At 39.5% G+C, this 19,782-nt stretch overlaps 1 protein-coding gene across 1 annotated transcript in view; it reads left to right on the top strand.

Annotated features, from left to right (window-relative positions):
- Positions 1 to 19,782, top strand: part of LOC108701729 (integrin alpha-M) — a 38,843-nt gene that overhangs the window by 1,106 nt on the left and 17,955 nt on the right. Inside the window, exons 2-5 of the mRNA XM_018236743.2 lie at positions 15,706 to 15,808; positions 16,033 to 16,136; positions 17,128 to 17,198; positions 17,291 to 17,405. Coding sequence (XP_018092232.1) covers positions 15,706 to 15,808; positions 16,033 to 16,136; positions 17,128 to 17,198; positions 17,291 to 17,405 — 393 coding nt within the window. The remainder of the gene's footprint in view (positions 1 to 15,705; positions 15,809 to 16,032; positions 16,137 to 17,127; positions 17,199 to 17,290; positions 17,406 to 19,782) is intronic.

Below are 19,782 nucleotides of genomic sequence, written 5' to 3'. Positions count from 1 at the left end.
GATTAGTTGGGGTAATTGTCCCCAGGTCATCAAATACCATCGCATTCCATCATGAAACTTTGGGGAAAATTTGTGAATGAATATCAATAAATTAATGAAATAAAATTAATGCACATGGAAGAATCAAACAAAAATTGATCAAAGAGCATTGCCCACAAGGGTTTCCAGTCTGAGAAACAGGAGCATGGACAAGCTGTCTATCTTAATGAGTCTACACTGAATAACAAACGGTTTCTCCAAGGTTAACTAGCAATTGAATGAAATCAGAAATACATTTAGAATAATTCTTCTTAATTTTAAGGGACTTCCCATACTAAAGACCTTTTTTAGAGTGGAACGCTGCCTCTGGAACTGCATTGCTTGCTCCCTGGGTCTTTGAATGTCATGGTGTGATGGCATTCTTCTACAAGCTTGTGCTACACTGTCAATAGATAGCGGATAGACAGTTATAGACAGTGTAGTACAAACTTGAAGATGACTAAAACCACATTGGGCCATTCTGAGTCAGAGGTTGTGGAAAAGGAAACTGAAGCAATACAAAAAGTGTTTCAAAAGTAATCTTGAGAATTACATTAGCGATTAAAGCTACATTAGAGATTAAAGAGGCTTGAAGAACTCCTTGAAAAGAGGTCCAGACAAGCAAAGACCCAGGGAGCATGCAATGGAGTTCTAGAGATGGCGTGCCCCTATGGGAATCTAGTATGGGAAATGCCTTAAGGGGATTCTGTCATGATTTTTATGGTGTAGTTTTTATTTCTAAATTACACTGTTTACACTGCAAATAGTTCACTCTACCATATAAAGTTTTATTCCTGACCAACACGTGTATTTTTTTTTGGTTGTAATCTTTGTGTGTAGACGCCATCTCAGGTCATTTTGCCTGGTCATGTGCTTTCCGAAAGAGCCAGCACTTTAGGATGGAACTGCTTTCTGACAGGCTGTTGTTTCTCCTACTCAATGTAACTGAATGTGTCTCAGTAGGACCTGGATTTTACTATTGAGTGTTGTTCTTAGATCTACCAGGCAGCCGTTAGATAGCTACATAATTAAATTGGGTTGAAAAAAGTCCATCAAGTTCAATCCCTCCAAATGAAAACCCAGCATCGATACATACACCCCTCCCTACTTTTAAATAAATTCTTTATACCCATATCTATACTAACTATAGAGCTTAGTATCACAATAGCCTTTGATATTATGTCTGTCCAAAAAACTATCCAAACCATTCTTATAGTCATTAACTGAATCAGCATCACAACATCACCCGGCAGTGCATTCCCCAACCTCACTGTCCTGACTGTGAAGAACCCCCTACGTTGCTTCAAATGAAAGTTCTTTTCTTCTAGTCTAAAGGGGAGGCCTCTGGTACGGTGATCCACTTTATGGGTAAAAAGGTCCCCTGCTATTTGTCTATAATGTCCTCTAATGTACTTGTAAAGTGTAATCATGTCCCCTCGCAAGCACCTTTTTTCCAGAGAAAACAACCACAACCTTGACAGTCTACCCACATAATTTATATCTTCCCTCCCTCTAACCAATTTAGTTGCACTTAGTATCTGCACTCTCTCCAGCTCATTTATATCCCTCTTAAGGACTGGAGTCCAAAACTGCCCCCCATACTCCAGATGAGGCCTCACCAGGGACCTATAAAGAGGCAGAATTATGTTTTCATCCCTTGAGTTAATGCCCTTTTTTATACAAGACAGAACTTTATTTTCTTTAGTAGCCACAGAATGACACTGCCCAGAATTGCCCACCTCCAGGTCATTAATAAACAAGTTGAAAAGCAAGGGACCTAGTACAGAGCCCTGCGGTACTCCACTAACAACACTGGTCCAATTAGAAAATGTTCCATTTACCACCACTCTTTGTAGTCTATCTTTTAGCCAGTTCTCTATCCAGGTACAAATACTATGTTCCAGGCCAACATTCCTTAATTTAACCAGTAACCTTTTGTGTGGCACTGTATCAAATGCTTTAGCAAAGTCTAAGTAAATCACATCCACTGCCATCCCAGAATCGAGGTCTCTACTTACATTCTCATAAAAAGAAATTAAGTTAGTCTGGCAAGATCTATTATGCATAAAACCATGCTGGCACAAACTCATAGTATTATGATTTGCTATGAAGTCCAGTATCTTATCCTTTATTAACCCTTCGAAAAGCTTTCCTACCACTGACGTCAGACTAACTGGCCTATAGTTTTGAGGCTGAGAACGGGATCCTTTTTTGAATAGAGGCACCACATTAGCAATTCGCCAGTCTCTCGGCACTATGCCAGATCTCAATGAATCCTGCAAAATTAAGTAAAGAGGTTTGGCAATCACAGAGCTAAGCTTGGGATGAATACTATCTGGCCCTGGACCTTTATTTATCTTTACATGTTCTAGTCTCTTTTGAATTTCTTCATGTGTGAACCATGCATCATTAGTTGTATTACTAGAATTGGGACTATTAAGAAGGAAACCTTCTACACCTCTTTGTGTAGACAGATGAAAAATATGAGTTCAGAATCTGCGCTTTTATTTTGTTGACCCCCCTCTGATAGTAAGGGTCCCACCCCTTCCTGCTTCATTTTTTTACTATTAACATATTTAAAAAATAATTTTGGATTTTTTTTACTGCTTGCTGCAATATCCTTTTCTATAGAAATTTTAGCTTGCCTTATAGCTTCTTTGCATGATTTATTGGCCTCCTTGTACCTTATAAATGATTCGGCTGTACCAGCTAACTTGAAAGCCTTAAAAGCAGGTCTTTTCTTACCCACCTCAACACCAACGCTTCTATTGCACCAAAAAGGTTTTGCTTTGCAACGGCGTTCCTTGCTTACAAGTGGAATATTCTGACAAGTATATTTATTAAGCAGCATTTTAAAGACTTCCCATTTTTGTTCTGTGATTAACCCTGTAAAAAGCATTTCCCACTTAATATGTTGCAGAGATGCCCTTATACTGTCAAAGTTTGCACGTCTGAAATTTAGTGTTTAGTTACTCCCTTATAGAATTGCTTCTGCAACAGAATCTCAAAGGAGACCATGTTATGATCACTATTCCCTAAATGCCCCTCACCCACACAAATGTTAGAGATGAGTTCAGTATTGTTAGTTATTACAAGGTCCAAAAGAGAGTTATTCCTAGTAGGTTCTTGAACGAGCAGGAATAAAAAGTTCATTCAGCATATTTACAAACCTACTAGCTTTTTCTGTCTTAGCAACCCCATTACCCCAGTCAATGTCTGGATAATTGAAGTTGCCCATAGCAACAACTTGACCCAGCTGTGAAGCCGCTTGTATCTGTAAGAGTAGCTGGGCTTCATACTCGACACTTATACGAGGTGGTTTATAGCATACACCAATGATAATTCTTTTTGTTACCTTTTGGCCGGTCAAATTCTTGTGTTAGGGAGCTGTTATCTGATTACCTTCCCATTGTTCTGATGAAGGGCTGCTGGGGGAAAGGGAGGGGGATTATATCAGTCCAACTTGCAGTACAGCAGTAAAGAGTGACTGAACTTTATCAGAGCACAAGTCACATTACTGGGGGCACATGGAAACTGACAATATGTCTAGCTCCATGTCAGATTTCAAAATTAAATTTAAAATAATCAGTTTGCTCTGAAAAATGATTTCAGTGCAGAATTCTGCTGGAGCAGCACTTTTAAAGGACCAGTAAAGGAGTGCTCCTCCTCAGAAAAGACGATCCATTGTGCTTTGCTCGATTTCTCCTCCCTGCCTTCTATAGGTTATAGTCAGAGAGGAGAAATCGAGCGCTGCATGATGGATCATTATCCTGTCGCCTTTTCTTAAGAGGAGCGCAAGTGGATTTCTTAATAAAGACTTTGCGATTTTAAAGTTAAATATGTCTTGGTGTTTGTTTGTTTTCTTTCGTTATATACAAACAAATTTTTTTTAAAAAAAATTGGTGTTACTGGTCCTTTAACTGATGTGTTTTTTAAAAAAAAACAAAAAAAAACTTGTTTTCCCATGACAGTATCCCTTTAAAGTTTAGAAGAAATATTTGAAATTTAATTTTGATATCGTTTAATTGCTCGTTTACCTTGACTGTCGAGATAGACAGCCGATAGGAGGCAAAAGCAGTATAAAAGTGATATGATAACAGTGTTGATAAAGGGCTTGATATTGTCTGAAATGCGTTAAACCTGTACATTTTAAGGGTTGAAGCACATGGGCAGATTCGGGCAGATTTAGTCACCTGGCGACTAACCGCCTCTTCTGCGGGGCCGAACTGCCTTCCCCCTGCCTGCCGCCTGCTATAATGACAAAAAGGCAGTGTCAATGCACTCAAGGCGCTTTAATTTCCGAAGTCTTCCGAAGTTTCCTCGTGAGACAACTTCGGGCGACTTCAGAAAATGAAGCGATGCGAGTGCATTGTCGCTAGCGTTTTGTCATTATAGCAGGCGGCAGGCAGGGGGAAGGCAGTTCAGGGAGATTGTTGCCCCGCAGAAGAGGCAATTAGTCTCCAGGCGACTAAATCTCCCCGAATCTGCCCGTGTGCTTGAACCCTTAATGTGGTTTGAGTCGAAGCAAGATTATTGGTCAGGGAGGATGTGGCAAGTAAAAGAAAGGACAATGTGATAAAAATAACACCCAAGCACAATCCCATGAGACAGGAGGAACAGTGATGTGGTTGAGAGTCAGCAAAATCACTTACAGCTGTGGCCACTGAGGCGATAAATGTCTCAAACTCTGTATTTGAAATTTGGAGAAGTATAAAGAAGAGAAACAGCTTTTGAAGCACATGACGGGTATTAAATATAGTTATCACTAGCATAGAGGTTATGAAAACAACAAGTAAATGGAGCAAATAGAGACCCATTAGGCAAGTCAAGAAGTACCAGAATAGAGAAAATGAAGGGGGATTGATTAATGCACATTCCCTGGTCCCCTGTCTCATAAGTACACAAGTAATCTTATATCTATACAAGTGCATGTGTTTACAAAAACGGGGTTTTTATTGATCATAAAATTGATAAGCCACCCTACCGCGTCAAGGTAAACTCCATACGGTGGTCCCTAACTAATTACCTCCGGTCATAGTATTCAAAGGCACCTCCCTGCATGGTGGCATTTCTTGGGATAAGTGTCTCCTGACCTGGCCATTGGCTTAGTCCTCCCTCACCATTAGCTTTTAAAAGAGAGAGAGAGAGAGAGAGAGAGATTGCATAGACCACAGCATTGGTACTACATAATCCTCCCCAGCTTGCAGCTTTTAAGAGAGGGGCCAGAATGTGCATTGAGAAATCCCCCTTCATTTTCTCTATGTTTGTAGTTAATTTGGCCAGATCAGTAGCACTTCCATTGTATTTAAAGGGGTAGTAAAGGCAAAAAAATACAATCCCATTTTTACTTTCTTTAATGAAAAAGAAATTTATCTCCAATATACTTTAAATTAAACATGTCTAGCGTTTTTTAATAAAACTGACTGTATGCAGTGAAATTCCCCCTTCATTTTACTTGCTCTGGCTGCTGTGGATAGGAAACTTTAGACGCTCCCTAACTGCTCTGCAGGGAAATGATCATACTTTCAAACAGCAGGGGGAGCTCCCCACACCTTACTTCCCTGACTTCGAGCAGCTTTGTTTGTTTCCCTATAAAGCAGCCGGCGACTATGTAGAGATTTGTATCCGCAGACCCACTGCAGTCTGTATATTCTGATTATTAATCAGTTCTTGCTGTATCAGCTTCTACGGCAGATATTATTTGACCTGTGCTGTTTTGATAATTTATGATGATCCCTAATCTTAACCTCCCAATTGAAGCCCAGATCACACTGAGCATGTGCATGTGTCTTGGTCTTGCAAAGATGTATAACAAAGATACAAGATGACAGCCCCCTGTGGTCAACTTTGAAAGCATAAATAATTTGTTTTATTAGGCTTATGGTGCAGTAAGTTCATGTTTATGTTTAGTATACAAAATACAGCATTTCTAGCATTATTCTGTTTTAGACTTTACTTCCCCTTTAAATATATATTTACTTAGCCTTGGAGTGCTCCCACAACCCTCCTTTTTTGCATTAGGTACCAGCATAGATTTTCCGAACAGCTTCTAAATTGCACTAGTACAGTTACCGATGGCAACCAGATTTTCCAATTTTGCAGTAGACGTTTCAAACGCTGGTTGTCTATTGGCACCGATGGAAATAATTAATTAGTGACTGTCTATGGCATCTTAGATCAGCCCCTCTGGCATTTGTCAGAACTCACAAATTGCCAGTCCTGACTGCCTGTTATAGAATATAAAGAGTTCATATGATTGTGTATATATAGGTAAAGCTTCAGGCCGAGTGCTTTTATATAGATCATAACTTTTATGTCATCATGTTTTATGACAGTGGGTACATATTTTACACAATGTTTTATCAGTTTTTAGTGTGTCCTGTGACATCACTAAGGACTGTTCATGGTATATATATATATATAGGACATTCATAGCTTTTGTGTATTTGTGCTCATTATATTATAGGAGAAGTAAAGTTTAACTAAAGAAGCAGATTATAAATGTGGTACATTATGTTTTGGGCTTCTGTATAAGCCCAAGGCAACCACAGTCCTTTAGCAGTAAAGATCTGTGTCTCCAAAGATGCCCCAGTAGCTCCCCATCTTCTTTTCTGCTGATTCACTGCACATGCTCTGTGCTGCTGTCACTTACTGAGCTTAGGGACCCACTCACAATATACAGTACACATAGAATAGAAATGTCACAATATAAGGCTGATTAGTAATTAATACAGATAATTACTACATGGCAGCACAGAAACCAGTGCAATTAGCATCAGAATTTAATAATCAGCAAACCTGTAGCATCAGCTTATATTACAGCCAGGGAAGCTCATTTTCTGCTGGATAATTAGTGACGACCCCTAAGCTTAGCTTCCCAACAGCCAATCAGAGCCCACTGAGCATGTGAGTGTCACAGACACTTTCCAAGATGGTGACCCCCTGTGACAAGTTTGAAGTCCTGGATCATTGCTGCTATTGACAAGCTGAAACTTTAGCCTCGTGCAATAAGTTCACTATATAAAGTATGGCATTTTTAGCCATATTCATTTTTAGGGTTTAGTTCTCCTTTAAACATCAGTGCCATGATAGTATTGCTGTTTCGTTACAGAGCTTTTTGTTGGCAGTTTTGCAATTTATACCAGTTGAAGCAGTTGCAGTCTCCACCAGAGATGATGTAACTTTGCTTATTTAGCAACTTTAAAAAAGGAAATAAGAACGTAATTCTAAAGAATATAGATCGTCTGGCCTTGACTGGAGCAGTTGGGCATATGTCGTTATGGTACTGACAACCATATATTCCCCACATATATGCTCTGTGGCTTATTGCCTTCTTTAGTATATACATTGACATTATGGGGTGCTGTGCCCAATTAATCAGTTTAGTTGTTCATTGTTATTGATCAGGATGGATAACATTTTGGCCACACACACAAGCCAATAATTTGCCGGCTCTGCCAAGATGGACAGAAATTATCAGTTTGGTCTGGGTTGACTAATTTAGCAACCTATAGGCCAATGAAGTTAAACAGACCACCTTTCCCAATACTTATGAAACATGCTCAAGTGGAAAATAAATTTATATAAGCCCAGTAAAGTCAAGCAAAGGAAGGGGAAGAGTCACAGTGCATGGTCCAGTTGTTGGCCTGAGGATAAAAAAATGGGGCCAATATGCATGCATAATAAAGTTCAAGCCTTCTATATATACATTATATGATCAATAGCATCTGGACACTTGTAGGTTCTGACAAATGCCAGATGACAGTCACAATTTATCGTTCCTATGGGGGACTGTTTGGGCCTCTGTGTACTTGAAATGCCAGGGCCGCTGTCAAATCTCATTCAAGACCTGGTCCAAAGTCTCAAACCAATGGTATTAATATAAAGTTGGGCCCCTCTATGTCTATAACAGTCTCTCTCTTCTGGAAGGTTTTGCATTATGTTTTAAAATATGGCTGGCACTGTCCCAGTTCATCCCATAGAGGTTCAAGTGGGTTGAAGTCAAGCCCCTGTGCGGGTCAGGAAAGTTCTTCCGCTCCTATCTCAGCAAACTAATTCTGCATGGTGTGGACTTTGCTTTGTACATGGGGACATAGTTACATAGTCAAAAGACCAAAGTCTGTCAAGTTGAAACTCTCCAAATGAATCCCAACCTACACACACACACTGAAATTATATATACCAATATCTATTTTAATTGTAGATTTTAGTATCACTATGTCCTTGGATATTATGGGGCAAATTCACTAAAGCGTGAAGCGGCTAACGCTAGCGCAAATTCTCCAGCGTGACGTCATTTCGTTACTTCGTCGATTTACTAACGGGCACTGGCGTAAATTTGCTAGCGAAGTGGACCTACACTAGTGCTACTTCGCACTCTTACGCCAGGCGAATGGGACGTAACTACTAATTCGCTATGGCGAATGGGACGTAACTACTAATTCACTAACTTGCGCATTTTACTGAACATTACCTCTTGTGCCAGACTTGCCTTCGCCACCTGAGACCAGGCGAAGTGCAATAGAGTAGATAGGGATTGCTTCAAAAAAAGTTGACATTTTTTTCTAAGTCCCAAAAAATGCTGGCGTCTTTTCCTTTTTTAAGGGTGATAGGCTGAAAAAGATCGTAAATTTTTTTGGGGGTACCCTCTTTCCCCCCCTACATTTCCTTACATATGGCACCTAAACTATACAGTGGGCACATGTATAGGGCAAAATAACAACTCTATTTTATTTTATGAAGCTTTCCCAGGCTTGTGTAGTGTCTTCTTCCTGCTTTGACTGGCGTTTTTGGCGCATGCCCAGTAGGAGCATTTACCGGTACGGATCTACTGCGCATGCGCCGAATTTCACGAAGTGAAATCGGAAAACTTCGTGACTTTTGGCGCATGCGCAGTAGATCCGTACCGGAATAAATGCTCCTACTGCGCATGCGCCAAAAACGCCGGTCAAAGCAGGAAGACCGCTTGGGAGAAGATGGCACCTGTGAACTCCGTGGACAAGACATGCGCAGAGGGGTGAGTAACTAGTTAGGGGCATTTACAAGTTATCACAATGTAAATCAAATCGCATTATGAAGGAAGCAAACAACATACAAAACTTATTTATAAGGTATGTTCTAACTATGCTAACCTCATGACTTGGTGTGTGTGTGCATATCGTGTTATGTCTAGGTGGCTATCCTTAAAGGTGTTTCTTCAGATGCATCACCTGTTCCTCATTCCTTGGTTTTGTCTTCTGTGTGTAGACCAAATGGAGGAGCTTCCAGTTATAGCCCTTTGCCCTCCATAAAACCAGGCCGTAGCCCACTACAGTTTGTTTGTACACTACTTGTATCCAGGATGAAACACTGTCCAGTAGTAGTCACTGTAGACCATGAGATTCTTCAAGTCCCATAGGCATGCATAGAATTCCAGTAATGTACTATACTGAATACAATCCATTAGGTGCCGCTATACACTGAGTCCCATGAGTCTTCCAGGTATACTCAATTCCGGTTAAACTAGTTTTCTTTGAAGATGGTCAGCACTCTTTACATGGATTCAGTCTGGGAAGATAACTCTCTTCTTAGTTTGTTTTAGTAACACCAACTGTCTTCCAAACCTTTCTTTTGTTTAGCATAGCCATGTTTCGACTGGCTTGCTTGGATACCTATTAGAGTCTCTTTCACTTATTATTCATATTATTTTCTCATGAATGCCATTATAACAAGTATCATCTGCAAAAATAGAAAACAGTACTTCCAATGCCCACCTCCAGGTCATTAATAAACAAGTTGAAAAGCAAAGGACCAAGTACATTTCAGTACTGCACTCACAACACTGGTCCAATTAGAAAATGTTCTATTTACCATCACTTTAATTTGGCAAGATCGGTTGTGCATGAAACCATGCTGGCACAAACTCATAATATTATGATTTGCAATCAAGTCAAGTATTTTATCCCTTAATATCCCTTTGAAAAGCTTTCCTACCACAGACTGACCGGCCTGTAGGTTTGAGGCTGAAAACGGGAATACTTTTTGAATAGCAGCACCACATTAGCAATTCGCCAGTCTCTGGGCACCATGCCAGACCTCAATGAATCCTGAAAATGTAAGTAAAGAGGTTTGGCAATCACAGAGCTAAGCTTGTTTAATACCCTGGGATGAATACTATCTGGCCCTGGATCTTTATTTATCTTTACATGTTCTAGTTTCTTTTGAATTTCCCGTTCCATGAACCATAATCATTTGTTGAATTAATAGAATTCTGACTATTTAGAAGGAAACCTTCTGTAAGATGTGCCGGGAGATCTGCCTCTTCTCGGCGTGTCTCTCTCTGCAGATGCGCACTTCCGGGTTAGGGGTTTTTCTGACGCTTAGCGTCATGAGGTCACTAATGGGCACTGTATTTGAATCTTTGATGCCAATTCTTCTTTAAAAGCCCAGTCCAAACCTTGAGTTCCCAGGACTGCCAGCCCCACCCACCAAGAGTCTGGTATAGGCTTAAGTTGGTGACCATAGCAGATATATGGGAGGATGACTGTGTGTAACATTGCAACAACTGCACAATTCTAAAGAACTCCCTCTTTTGCAATGGTTGATGCAATACAGGCTTACAACAATCCTGACAGAGTTCTTTAGTCACCCAGGCCATACAGTGGTTAACTCACCAATCATAGATACACTACTAGAACCCTCCCATAAAAAGAAAATGTCTACCTTGTAAAGCAGTTAAGTAAGCAGCTTTATGATGATAGTGAGATAATGGCACGGGGAGCCTGGTAGGACGACCTGGGACCTATAACAGATGACTAATGGGAATGGGTATTGAAAACCCCCAAGGTAGTGGCTCAGTCATAAAGGCACAGCCTTCTTCAGTTAAACTCTATACATAGTGCTTATTATACTGTACAGAGATTGCCTGATATGAAAGGCTTGCCTTCCCCCCTATGCCCCAGGTGTATAGGTGAAACTGCTACTCTACTACATACATTGTGGGGGTGTCTGAGGGTAGCACAATTATCCTCTGCCATCCCCGAATGGGGGGCTGGGAATGCCAGGAACTGCTTGCTAACAGGTGACCTAAGTGACTCGGTGGATTTATACACTAAGCATTTTATTACTAAAGCATTGTTTCAGGCAAGATGACTGCTCACACTACATTGGAAGGACTCAAATCCTCCTACATTTCAGGAATGGGAAAAGGCTATGGAGGACTTGGCAAACCTAGAACGGATTATTCTGAAAAAAAGAGGACAAATGCTTAAATATATCCATATCTGGCGCCACTGGAACAACTCATTGTAGCCCACCTCACTACAAAAAAATCTAATGGCCAAGGCATAGGGGGGAAGGTAGATATGAAGGGCCAATAGACACCAGGGGCAAGGGGAAGTGTGGTTAACCCAGGAATGGGGAAAGATATGTAACAGCTAAATATGTATATGACTAAGAATGTACCTGTAAACATTTTTATTGTTATCGGATGACTTACACTGCTTGACATTGTTTCAATAAAACTTCTATTGAGCAAAAAAAAAAAAGCCCAGTCCACCATTTTGTTAGTGCCCAACCTGGCTTCAGTTTACTGATCCTGCCTAAGCTTTTTGTCTGACTTTGATAAACTGTTTTTTGACTACTGCCTGACCTTTGACTTCAATTCCTGCCGTCTGCCTTGAACAATTTTACCTGATTCTCCACCATGTCTCATCTTAATCCTTGCTGGTACCTTGTTTAGGAACACCGGAATCCACAGGGATCCCCTGTCCATTTGAGTGTACCCATCACTGTGCAAGGTTCCTGATAACGTGAACGTTACACCTTCATTACTTGGTTCTTCATTCATATAGACAGATAAAACATAACAGTTCAGAATCTCTGCTTTATCTTTGTTCTCATCAATCAACTGACCCCCCCCCCACAACAATGGTCCCACCCCACCCTGCTTCATTTTTTTACTATTTACATATGTAAAAAACAATTTTGGGTTAATTTTACTCTTTGCTACAATACCGTTTTCCATAGCTTGTCTGGTAGCTTTTTTGCATGATGCATTGGCCTCCTTATACCTGACAAATGTTTCAGCTGTCCCAGCTAACTTAAAAGCCTTAAAAGCATGTCTTTTCTTACCAGCCTCAACACTAACAATTCTGTCAAACCACAAAGGTTTTGCAACAACATTCCTTGGTTACAAGGGGAATATACTGACACATATTTATTAAGCAGCATTTTGAAGACCTCCCAGTTTTCTTCTCTGTTTAATCCTTTGAAAAGTCTTTTCCCAGTTAATATGTTAAAGTTTAGAGTTTAAGTTACTCCCTTATAGAGTTGTTTCTGCAACATAATCTCAAAGGAGACCATGTTATGATCACTATTCCCTAAATGCTCACCCACTCAAATGCTAGAGATGAGTTTAGTATTACTAGTTATTACAAGATCCAAAAGAGGATCATTCCTAGTAGGTTCTTGAAAAAGCTAAAAAATAAAAAGTTGTATAAGTATATTTACAAATCCATTTGCTTTTGCTGTAGGAGGCAGGAATGTCATTGTACTGTGTGGCCTTAAAGGGGAATCTATTGTGAAAATTAAAATTTGAGATAAACTTTATCATACTAAATAAGAAACTTTCTTAATATGATCAATCAAAAATTCTGTACACCCTTTGACTAGAAGATGTATTAGAGTTCACTCTTTCAAAATAACCAACTCTGATGGAAATCCTGTTTCGCTACTAGAGATGTCGCGAACTGTTCGCCGGCGAACTTGTTCGCGCGAACATCGGGTGTTCGCGCTCGCCGGAAGTTCGCGAACGTCGCGCGACGTTCGCCATTTTGGGTTCGCCATTGTTGGCGCTTTTTTTTGCCCTCTCACCCCAGACCAGCAGGTACATGGCAGCCAATCAGGAAGCTCTCCCCTGGACCACTCCCCTTCCCTATAAAAACCGAAGCCCTGCAGCGTTTTTTCACTCTGCCTGTGTGTGCTGAAGAGATAGTGTAGGGAGAGAGCTGCTGCCTGTTAGTGATTTCAGGGACAGTTGAAAGTTTGCTGGCTAGTAATCGTTTTGATACTGCTCTGTTATTGGAGGGACAGAAGTCTGCAGGGGTTTGAGGGACATTTAAGCTTAGGTAGCTTTGCTGGCTAGTAATCTACCTTCTACTGCAGTGCTCTGTATGTAGCTGCAGTGGGCAGCTGTCCTGCTTCTGATCTCATCTGCTGACTGCTGCAATAACAGTAGTCCTTGTAAGGACTGCTTTTATTTATTTTTTTGTTGTTTTACTACTACTACTACTACTACTATAAGAGCCCAGTGCTATTAGTCTAGCAGTGTTGGGGAGTGGGACTGGTGTGCTAATCTGCTGCTCCTAGTAGTTCAGCAGCACCAACTTTAATTTTTTTTTTTTAATATTCATTTTTTTTTTATTTTACTTTTTTTTATTTTACTACCGCTGTAGTAGTGTATAAGTTGACCTTTTAGGCATTATTTGCCCTGTAGGCATTATTTGCACACTGTTTTCTTCAACCCGCCATCTAGCTGTGTGACCTTGTTCACATTCTGTCTAAATATCCATAATATTACCGTCTCCAGAAAAAACACCGGAGTGACTTTTTTCAAGCAGCCATAATATATTTTACGTAATCCGTATCCACCGCTGTAGTAGTGTATACGTTGACCTTGTAGGCATTGTTTGCCCAGTTTTTTTGGCCGCAGCCACTGAAGCACAGAGGCCAGAAAAAATATGCCATATAAATGCTGAAAATAGTAATTTTTTGCCATACGTTGACTCAACGTATATGGCAAAAAATGACTATTTTCAGCATTTATATGGCATATTTTTTCTGGCAACTGTGCTTCAGTGGCTGCGACCAAAAAAACTGGGCAAACAATGCCTACAAGGTCAACGTATGGCAAAAAATGACTATTTTCAGCATTTATATGGCATATTTTTTCTGGCAACTGTGCTTCAGTGGCTGCGTCCAAAAAAACTGGGCAAACAATGCCTACAAGGTCAACGTATGGCAGTTGTTTAAAGAGAACAGTAGATTACTAGCCAGCAAAGCTACCTAAGCTAAAATGTCCCTCAAATCCCTGCAGACTTCTGTCCCTCCAATACAGAGCAGTATCAAGCAGATTACTAGCCAGCAAACTTACTATCATCTGTCCCTGAAATCACTAACAGCTCTCCCCCTACACTATCTCTTCCAAGCACACACAGGCAGATTTTTCAGATACATTTTTGCCCTTGATCCCCCTCTGGCATGCCACTGTCCAGGTCGTTGCACCCTTTAAACAACTTTAAAATCATTTTTCTGGCCAGAAATGTCTTTTCTAGATGTTAAAGTTCGCCTTCCCATTGAAGTCTATGGGGTTCGCGAACCGTTCGCGAACCGCTCGCGTTTTTGCGCAAGTTCGCGAATATGTTCGCGAACTTTTTTTCCGACGTTCGCTACATCCCTATTCGCTACATGCAGGAAGTATGCCAGAGTCAGTTATTTTGCTACATTTTGTTTGTGCTGGAGTCAGTTATTTGTGATAACTCTTAAAACATCTGCTAGGAAAGAGATGCCACCCTAAAAGATGCATTAGACCTACCTGTTAATCAAAAGCTGACCCCAACCTCTGAAGAAAGAGAGAGAAGGAAGAAAGAGAAGATGCTGAGAGAGAGATAGTGAAGAGTAACGGTTTTCAAAATGGTACCAAATGTTTAGAACATTTAGGGGTAGATATATTAAGGTTTGAGTTGTTTTTTTCCATGAAAAATTGAGTAATCGAGTTGTATGTTTTGGTCAAAACCAAAAATCAAATATTCGAGATTTATTATACATCGACCCTGGAAATAGCTTGAATCCGAAAATATACCACCTAAAACCTGTCGAGGGTCTGTAGAAGTCAATGGCAGAGGTCTCTGGAACCATTTCAAGAGGTTAACAGCCTGCTTGATGTTATAGTTTTTTTTTTCGAAGGGTTTTGCCCGAAAGCTTGAATAATTCAATCGTTTGTGTTTTTTCTTGCTATAAACTCAAGTTATCGGGTTGCGGCACTCAAACCCACAGAATCGGGGTTTTCACATTTGAGTCTTTTCTTAAGTAAGATATCCTTCAAATTTCGAGTTCCTTTGAGTTCATTTGAAGAAAAAACACTCAACACTCGACCTTTAATAAATCAGAGACAAAGCTTATATTACATTTCAGTTTCACAAAACCATGGTAAAAATTACAAAATGGCAAAAAATTTGCGCAAAATACAGCATCCTTTCTTGCTCAACTTTGATAGTCATTCATTCATTGCATTTATCAATATTTTTAGCTGTTGGCTACACGATTTACTGAAAAGATGATAACATAAGGGTGATGTCATGTGTTTGACCTATTTTATAATTTTGGAAACTCAAAAGCCACAAACTGCAGATTTGTGGTTTATGAGTTTCTTAATTCTAATTAACTTCCAACATCGTGCAGTAATGGTGAAATTAGTGATGTTGACATTCTTCCATGACCTCAAAGTATATTTGTATTCTTCCAAATTAATCTTTTTTTTTTGTGACCTTTCTCTCTCTCTCTCTCTCTCTCTCTCTCTCTCTCTCTCTCTCTCTCTATTTGCTGTTCCTTAACCTAGGGAAATGTTAGGGTGACTATTACATATGTCTCTTGTAAACCCTAACCCCATTTTTCAGTCATTCAATAAACTATTTGTCTGATGACTTACAGAACTGTCATCTGTTGGCGGCTTCTTTGTGGACACTGATAATCCCATAATCTTCCGGAATTCTGCCAAAAGTTTTGGTTACCAGGTTGTTGAGCTGAATCAGGGGTGAGTGAATACACCTTTACATTGTCCTTTCATAATGGTGCAAGGTTGGTCCAATAGATGACAAATGCAACATATTCTAGGGGCCTACCAATACAAAACGTAGACATGGAGGTGCAAACATCATTTTTGCAACATAATTGCATCATCTACCATTTGTTCAATGGAAAAAACGATTCAGCTCTGTCACAGTAACCAAGTCTTTACCATTTAACGTCTCATTGTAGGGTTATCATAAGCGCTCCACTTCATGAAGATGTAACCAACAAAACTGGAGTGTTGTATCGCTGCAACCCTGCAACTACAGTGTGCCAGCCAATCAGAATTAACGGTACTGCTCAGCCCATATTTATTGTTTCTGTATAAGGTTTAAGTTTAGCAATGTGTACAAGAAAGGAAACTGTTGGATCTGCTGTAAGAATATATATGTTGCACCTGTAAAATGTACTTTAGAAGAATTGAGGTGAGTTGCAGATGAGTTACAGAATGTAAGGAAAGCCCCAATTTTATGGGCTTTGATGTAAAAAGTACTATGAGCTGTCAGGTAGAAAATTCAAGGGACACTAAACCTTATCACATTCTGGAGACCATGGTCTACAAGGCCTACAAAATAGAGAATTTAACTTTGCATATAAATTTTTCCTGTAGTTAGTTCCATAAGTATTTGAATAATGCATAAATTGCTAATTGTTGGACAATTTGGCTTTTGAAATGAGATGAAATGCAAGAAAAAACAAGTTGGTTTAGTAGAGTAAGGATCCAGTTGGAGGTCTATTGTTACCAAAGAGTGGACAGGAGATAGAGGTGGACTCTAGAACACTACAATTTTTTCTCTTCTTATACAGTGCTGAAAATGTTTGCTTTAAACAGAACTACTAGACATAGGTCTGATAGAAATATTAATTTTCAGCATATTCCTAATATTAATATTGAAGACGGGTACAAGAGAGAACTTTGTAGCTGCCAATCAAGTGTTAAAAGATGCAAGTTCCCATTGTATGAAACAACTGTAGAAGTTCCTTCTCTGTAAATGGAGAGGAACTGAGACTGTTGAGCTGAAATTATAGAACTGAAAATATTTAAAATATTGATGATGACATTTACGGTGCATGTGATGGTCCGTTGGACAAGCTACATGGATATTATAATAATGAAATTAATGGAATGAGTTGATCTTACCTTTTATGGTAGGAATATACTTGATGTATCATGTTGAAGTCATTAAAACTCAAGTTGACCAGCACTTTAGTGTATAGTGCAGAAAACACTAGAAACCATTTATATCATCATTATATTATCTGTATCGACTCCTTGTATTTCAGGCTCTCCTGATGATTTTAAAGCATCACTTGGACTTTCTTTGGCAGTTGATGAAAATAATTCCCAGTTGCTGGTGTGTATCCTTGGAAGACTAGCACTATGGAAAAACCATTTTAAATCCTCAAAAAATGTGCAACACTTATGGAAGATTGTTATTATTTTCAGGCATGTGGCCCGACCCTGAAGAGAACCTGTGGAGAGAATATCTATGTGAATGGGCATTGTTACCAGCTGGACAGTGAACTGCAAGTGAAGGAAACCTTACCTCCCTCTCTGCCAGGTTATTTTCATAGTCTTCGCACTTAGGGGCCCATTCATTAAGTTCGAGTGAAGTGTTTTTTTGGCTACTTTGACCATCGAATGGGCTACTTCGACCTTTGACTACGACTTTGAATCGAATGATTCAAACTAAAAATCGTTCGACTATTCGACCATTTGATAGTCTAAGTACTGTCTCTTTAAGAAAAAACTTCGACCCCCTAGTTCGCCACCTAAAAGCTACCGAAGTCAATGTTAGCCTATGGGGAAGGTCCCCATAGGCTTGGCTATCTTTTTTTGGTCGAAGGATAATCCTTCGATCGATGGATTAAAATCCTTCGAATCGTTCGAATTAAAAATCGCTCGACTATTCGACCATTCGATAGTCGAAGTACTGTCTCTTTAAGAAAAAACTTCGACCCCCTGGTTCGCCACCTAAAAGCTACCGAAGTCAATGTTAGCCTATGGGGAAGGTTCCCATAGGCTTGGCTATCTTTTTTTGGTCGAAGGATAATCCTTCGATCGATGGATTTAAATCCTTCGAATCGTTCGATTCGAAGGATTTAATCGTTAGATCGAACGATTATTCCTTCGATCTTTCGAACGAACTATTTGCGCTCGATACTATATAACCCTCGATATTCGACCCTTAATACATCTGCCCCTTAGTGGATTTTCACACTTTCTGATCATACAGAATCCTTCTTAGACTTAATGATTATCCATGATAAGAAAGGGAAATTGATTAGAAAAAATTACAGAAAAGAAACCGCAACTAACTCATTATTAAATTTCACAAGTTATCACCCTTATTCAGTAAAAAAATCACTGCCAATTCTAAGATTACGGTGGAACTGTTCCTCTTTGGGATTTTTCAAGGTGCGATCTAAAGATCTGAAGTTAAGATTAAAACAAAGAGGGTATTCGGGCAAATTGATCAAGAAGGCCTATCACAGAGCCCTTTTTACTGAGCGGTCTCAACTTCTGAGTATTAAAGAAAAGTCCACAGGAAAAGATACCGTGAGATTTATTACTACTTATAACACACAAAGCAATAATATACAAAATATACTAAATAAACACTGGTCCATCCAAAAAGAAGATGAGACATTAGGTCCCATACTACAGGATAGAGTTGATATATGCTATTAAAGGTGTCCCAAGTTAAAAGACGAAAGCGGTGATGCGCACTTCTCACGATAACTGAATAAAGATTCAAGCCGATCAAGAGTTTGGGTTAATAGTGAAGCAGCTATTCATTCCTTCAATTCTCTTTTCCCCCAGGCTCTGAGGATTTGTGCTTTTTTTAGTTTGATCTTTTACAGCTTAGTTAAAAATTCGAGACCGCAGTTCTCAGTGTCCAGCCTTTCTCCCCGTGTGGTGTCCCAGGGCATAGACAGAAAAAGAAACAGTTAGGAGAAATCGGGACAGCTCCACCTCTACTCTATCTTCCATATCTCTTTTATTTCATGAATTGCTGACAAATGGTTAAAAGCTTTTCTTTAAAAAATCTTTTTTTAATATCTGATATTTATTAGCACTGGCACCTTAAAGGGATACTGTCATGGGAAAAAACATTTTTTCAAAATGAATCAGTTTATAGTGCTGCTCCAGCAGAATTCTGCACTGAAATCCATTTCTCAAAAGAGCAAACAGATTTTTTTATATTCAATTTTGAAATCTGACATGGGGCTAGACATTTTGTCAATTTCCCAGCTGCCCCTGGTCATGTGACTTGTGCCTGCACTTTAGGAGAGAAATGCTTTCTGGCAGGCTACTCTTTTTCCTTCTCAATGTAACTGAATGTGTCTCAGTGGGACATGGGTTTTTACTATTGAGTGTTGTTCTTAGACCTACCAGTGAGCTGTTATCTTGTGTTAGGGAGCTGTTATCTGGTTACCTTCCCATTGTTCTTTTGTTTGGCTGCTGGGGGGGGGAAGGGAGCGGGTGATATCACTCCAACTTGCAGTACAGCAATAAAGGGTGATTGAAGTTTATCAGAGCACAAGTCACATGACTTGGGGCAGCTGGGAAATTGACAATATGTCTAGCCCCATGTCAGATTTCAAAATTGAATATAAAAAAATCTGTTTGCTCTTTTGAGAAACGGATTTCATTGCAGAATTCTGCTGGAGCAGCTCTATTAACTGATTCATTTTGAAAAAAAATGTTTTTCCCGTGACAGTGTCCCTTTAATTGATTGATCATTTAAAATTAATTCATAGCTAATTGTTGGTATATTTAAGCACAAGCACTTTATTTAATGAACTATGAAATGAATTAAATATTAAATGAATTCATCAATGAATTGATGGTTTCATCGATAAATCAATTGGTTGCCAAGCTAGTATTGAATTGATTACACTAAGCACGAAGAACTTAATGATGTACCTGAAGGG

This window comes from Xenopus laevis, chromosome 9_10L, assembly GCF_017654675.1.
Source record: "Xenopus laevis strain J_2021 chromosome 9_10L, Xenopus_laevis_v10.1, whole genome shotgun sequence".
Lineage (NCBI taxonomy): Eukaryota > Metazoa > Chordata > Amphibia > Anura > Pipidae > Xenopus > Xenopus laevis.
This window is presented reverse-complemented; position numbering and strand designations above follow the sequence as displayed.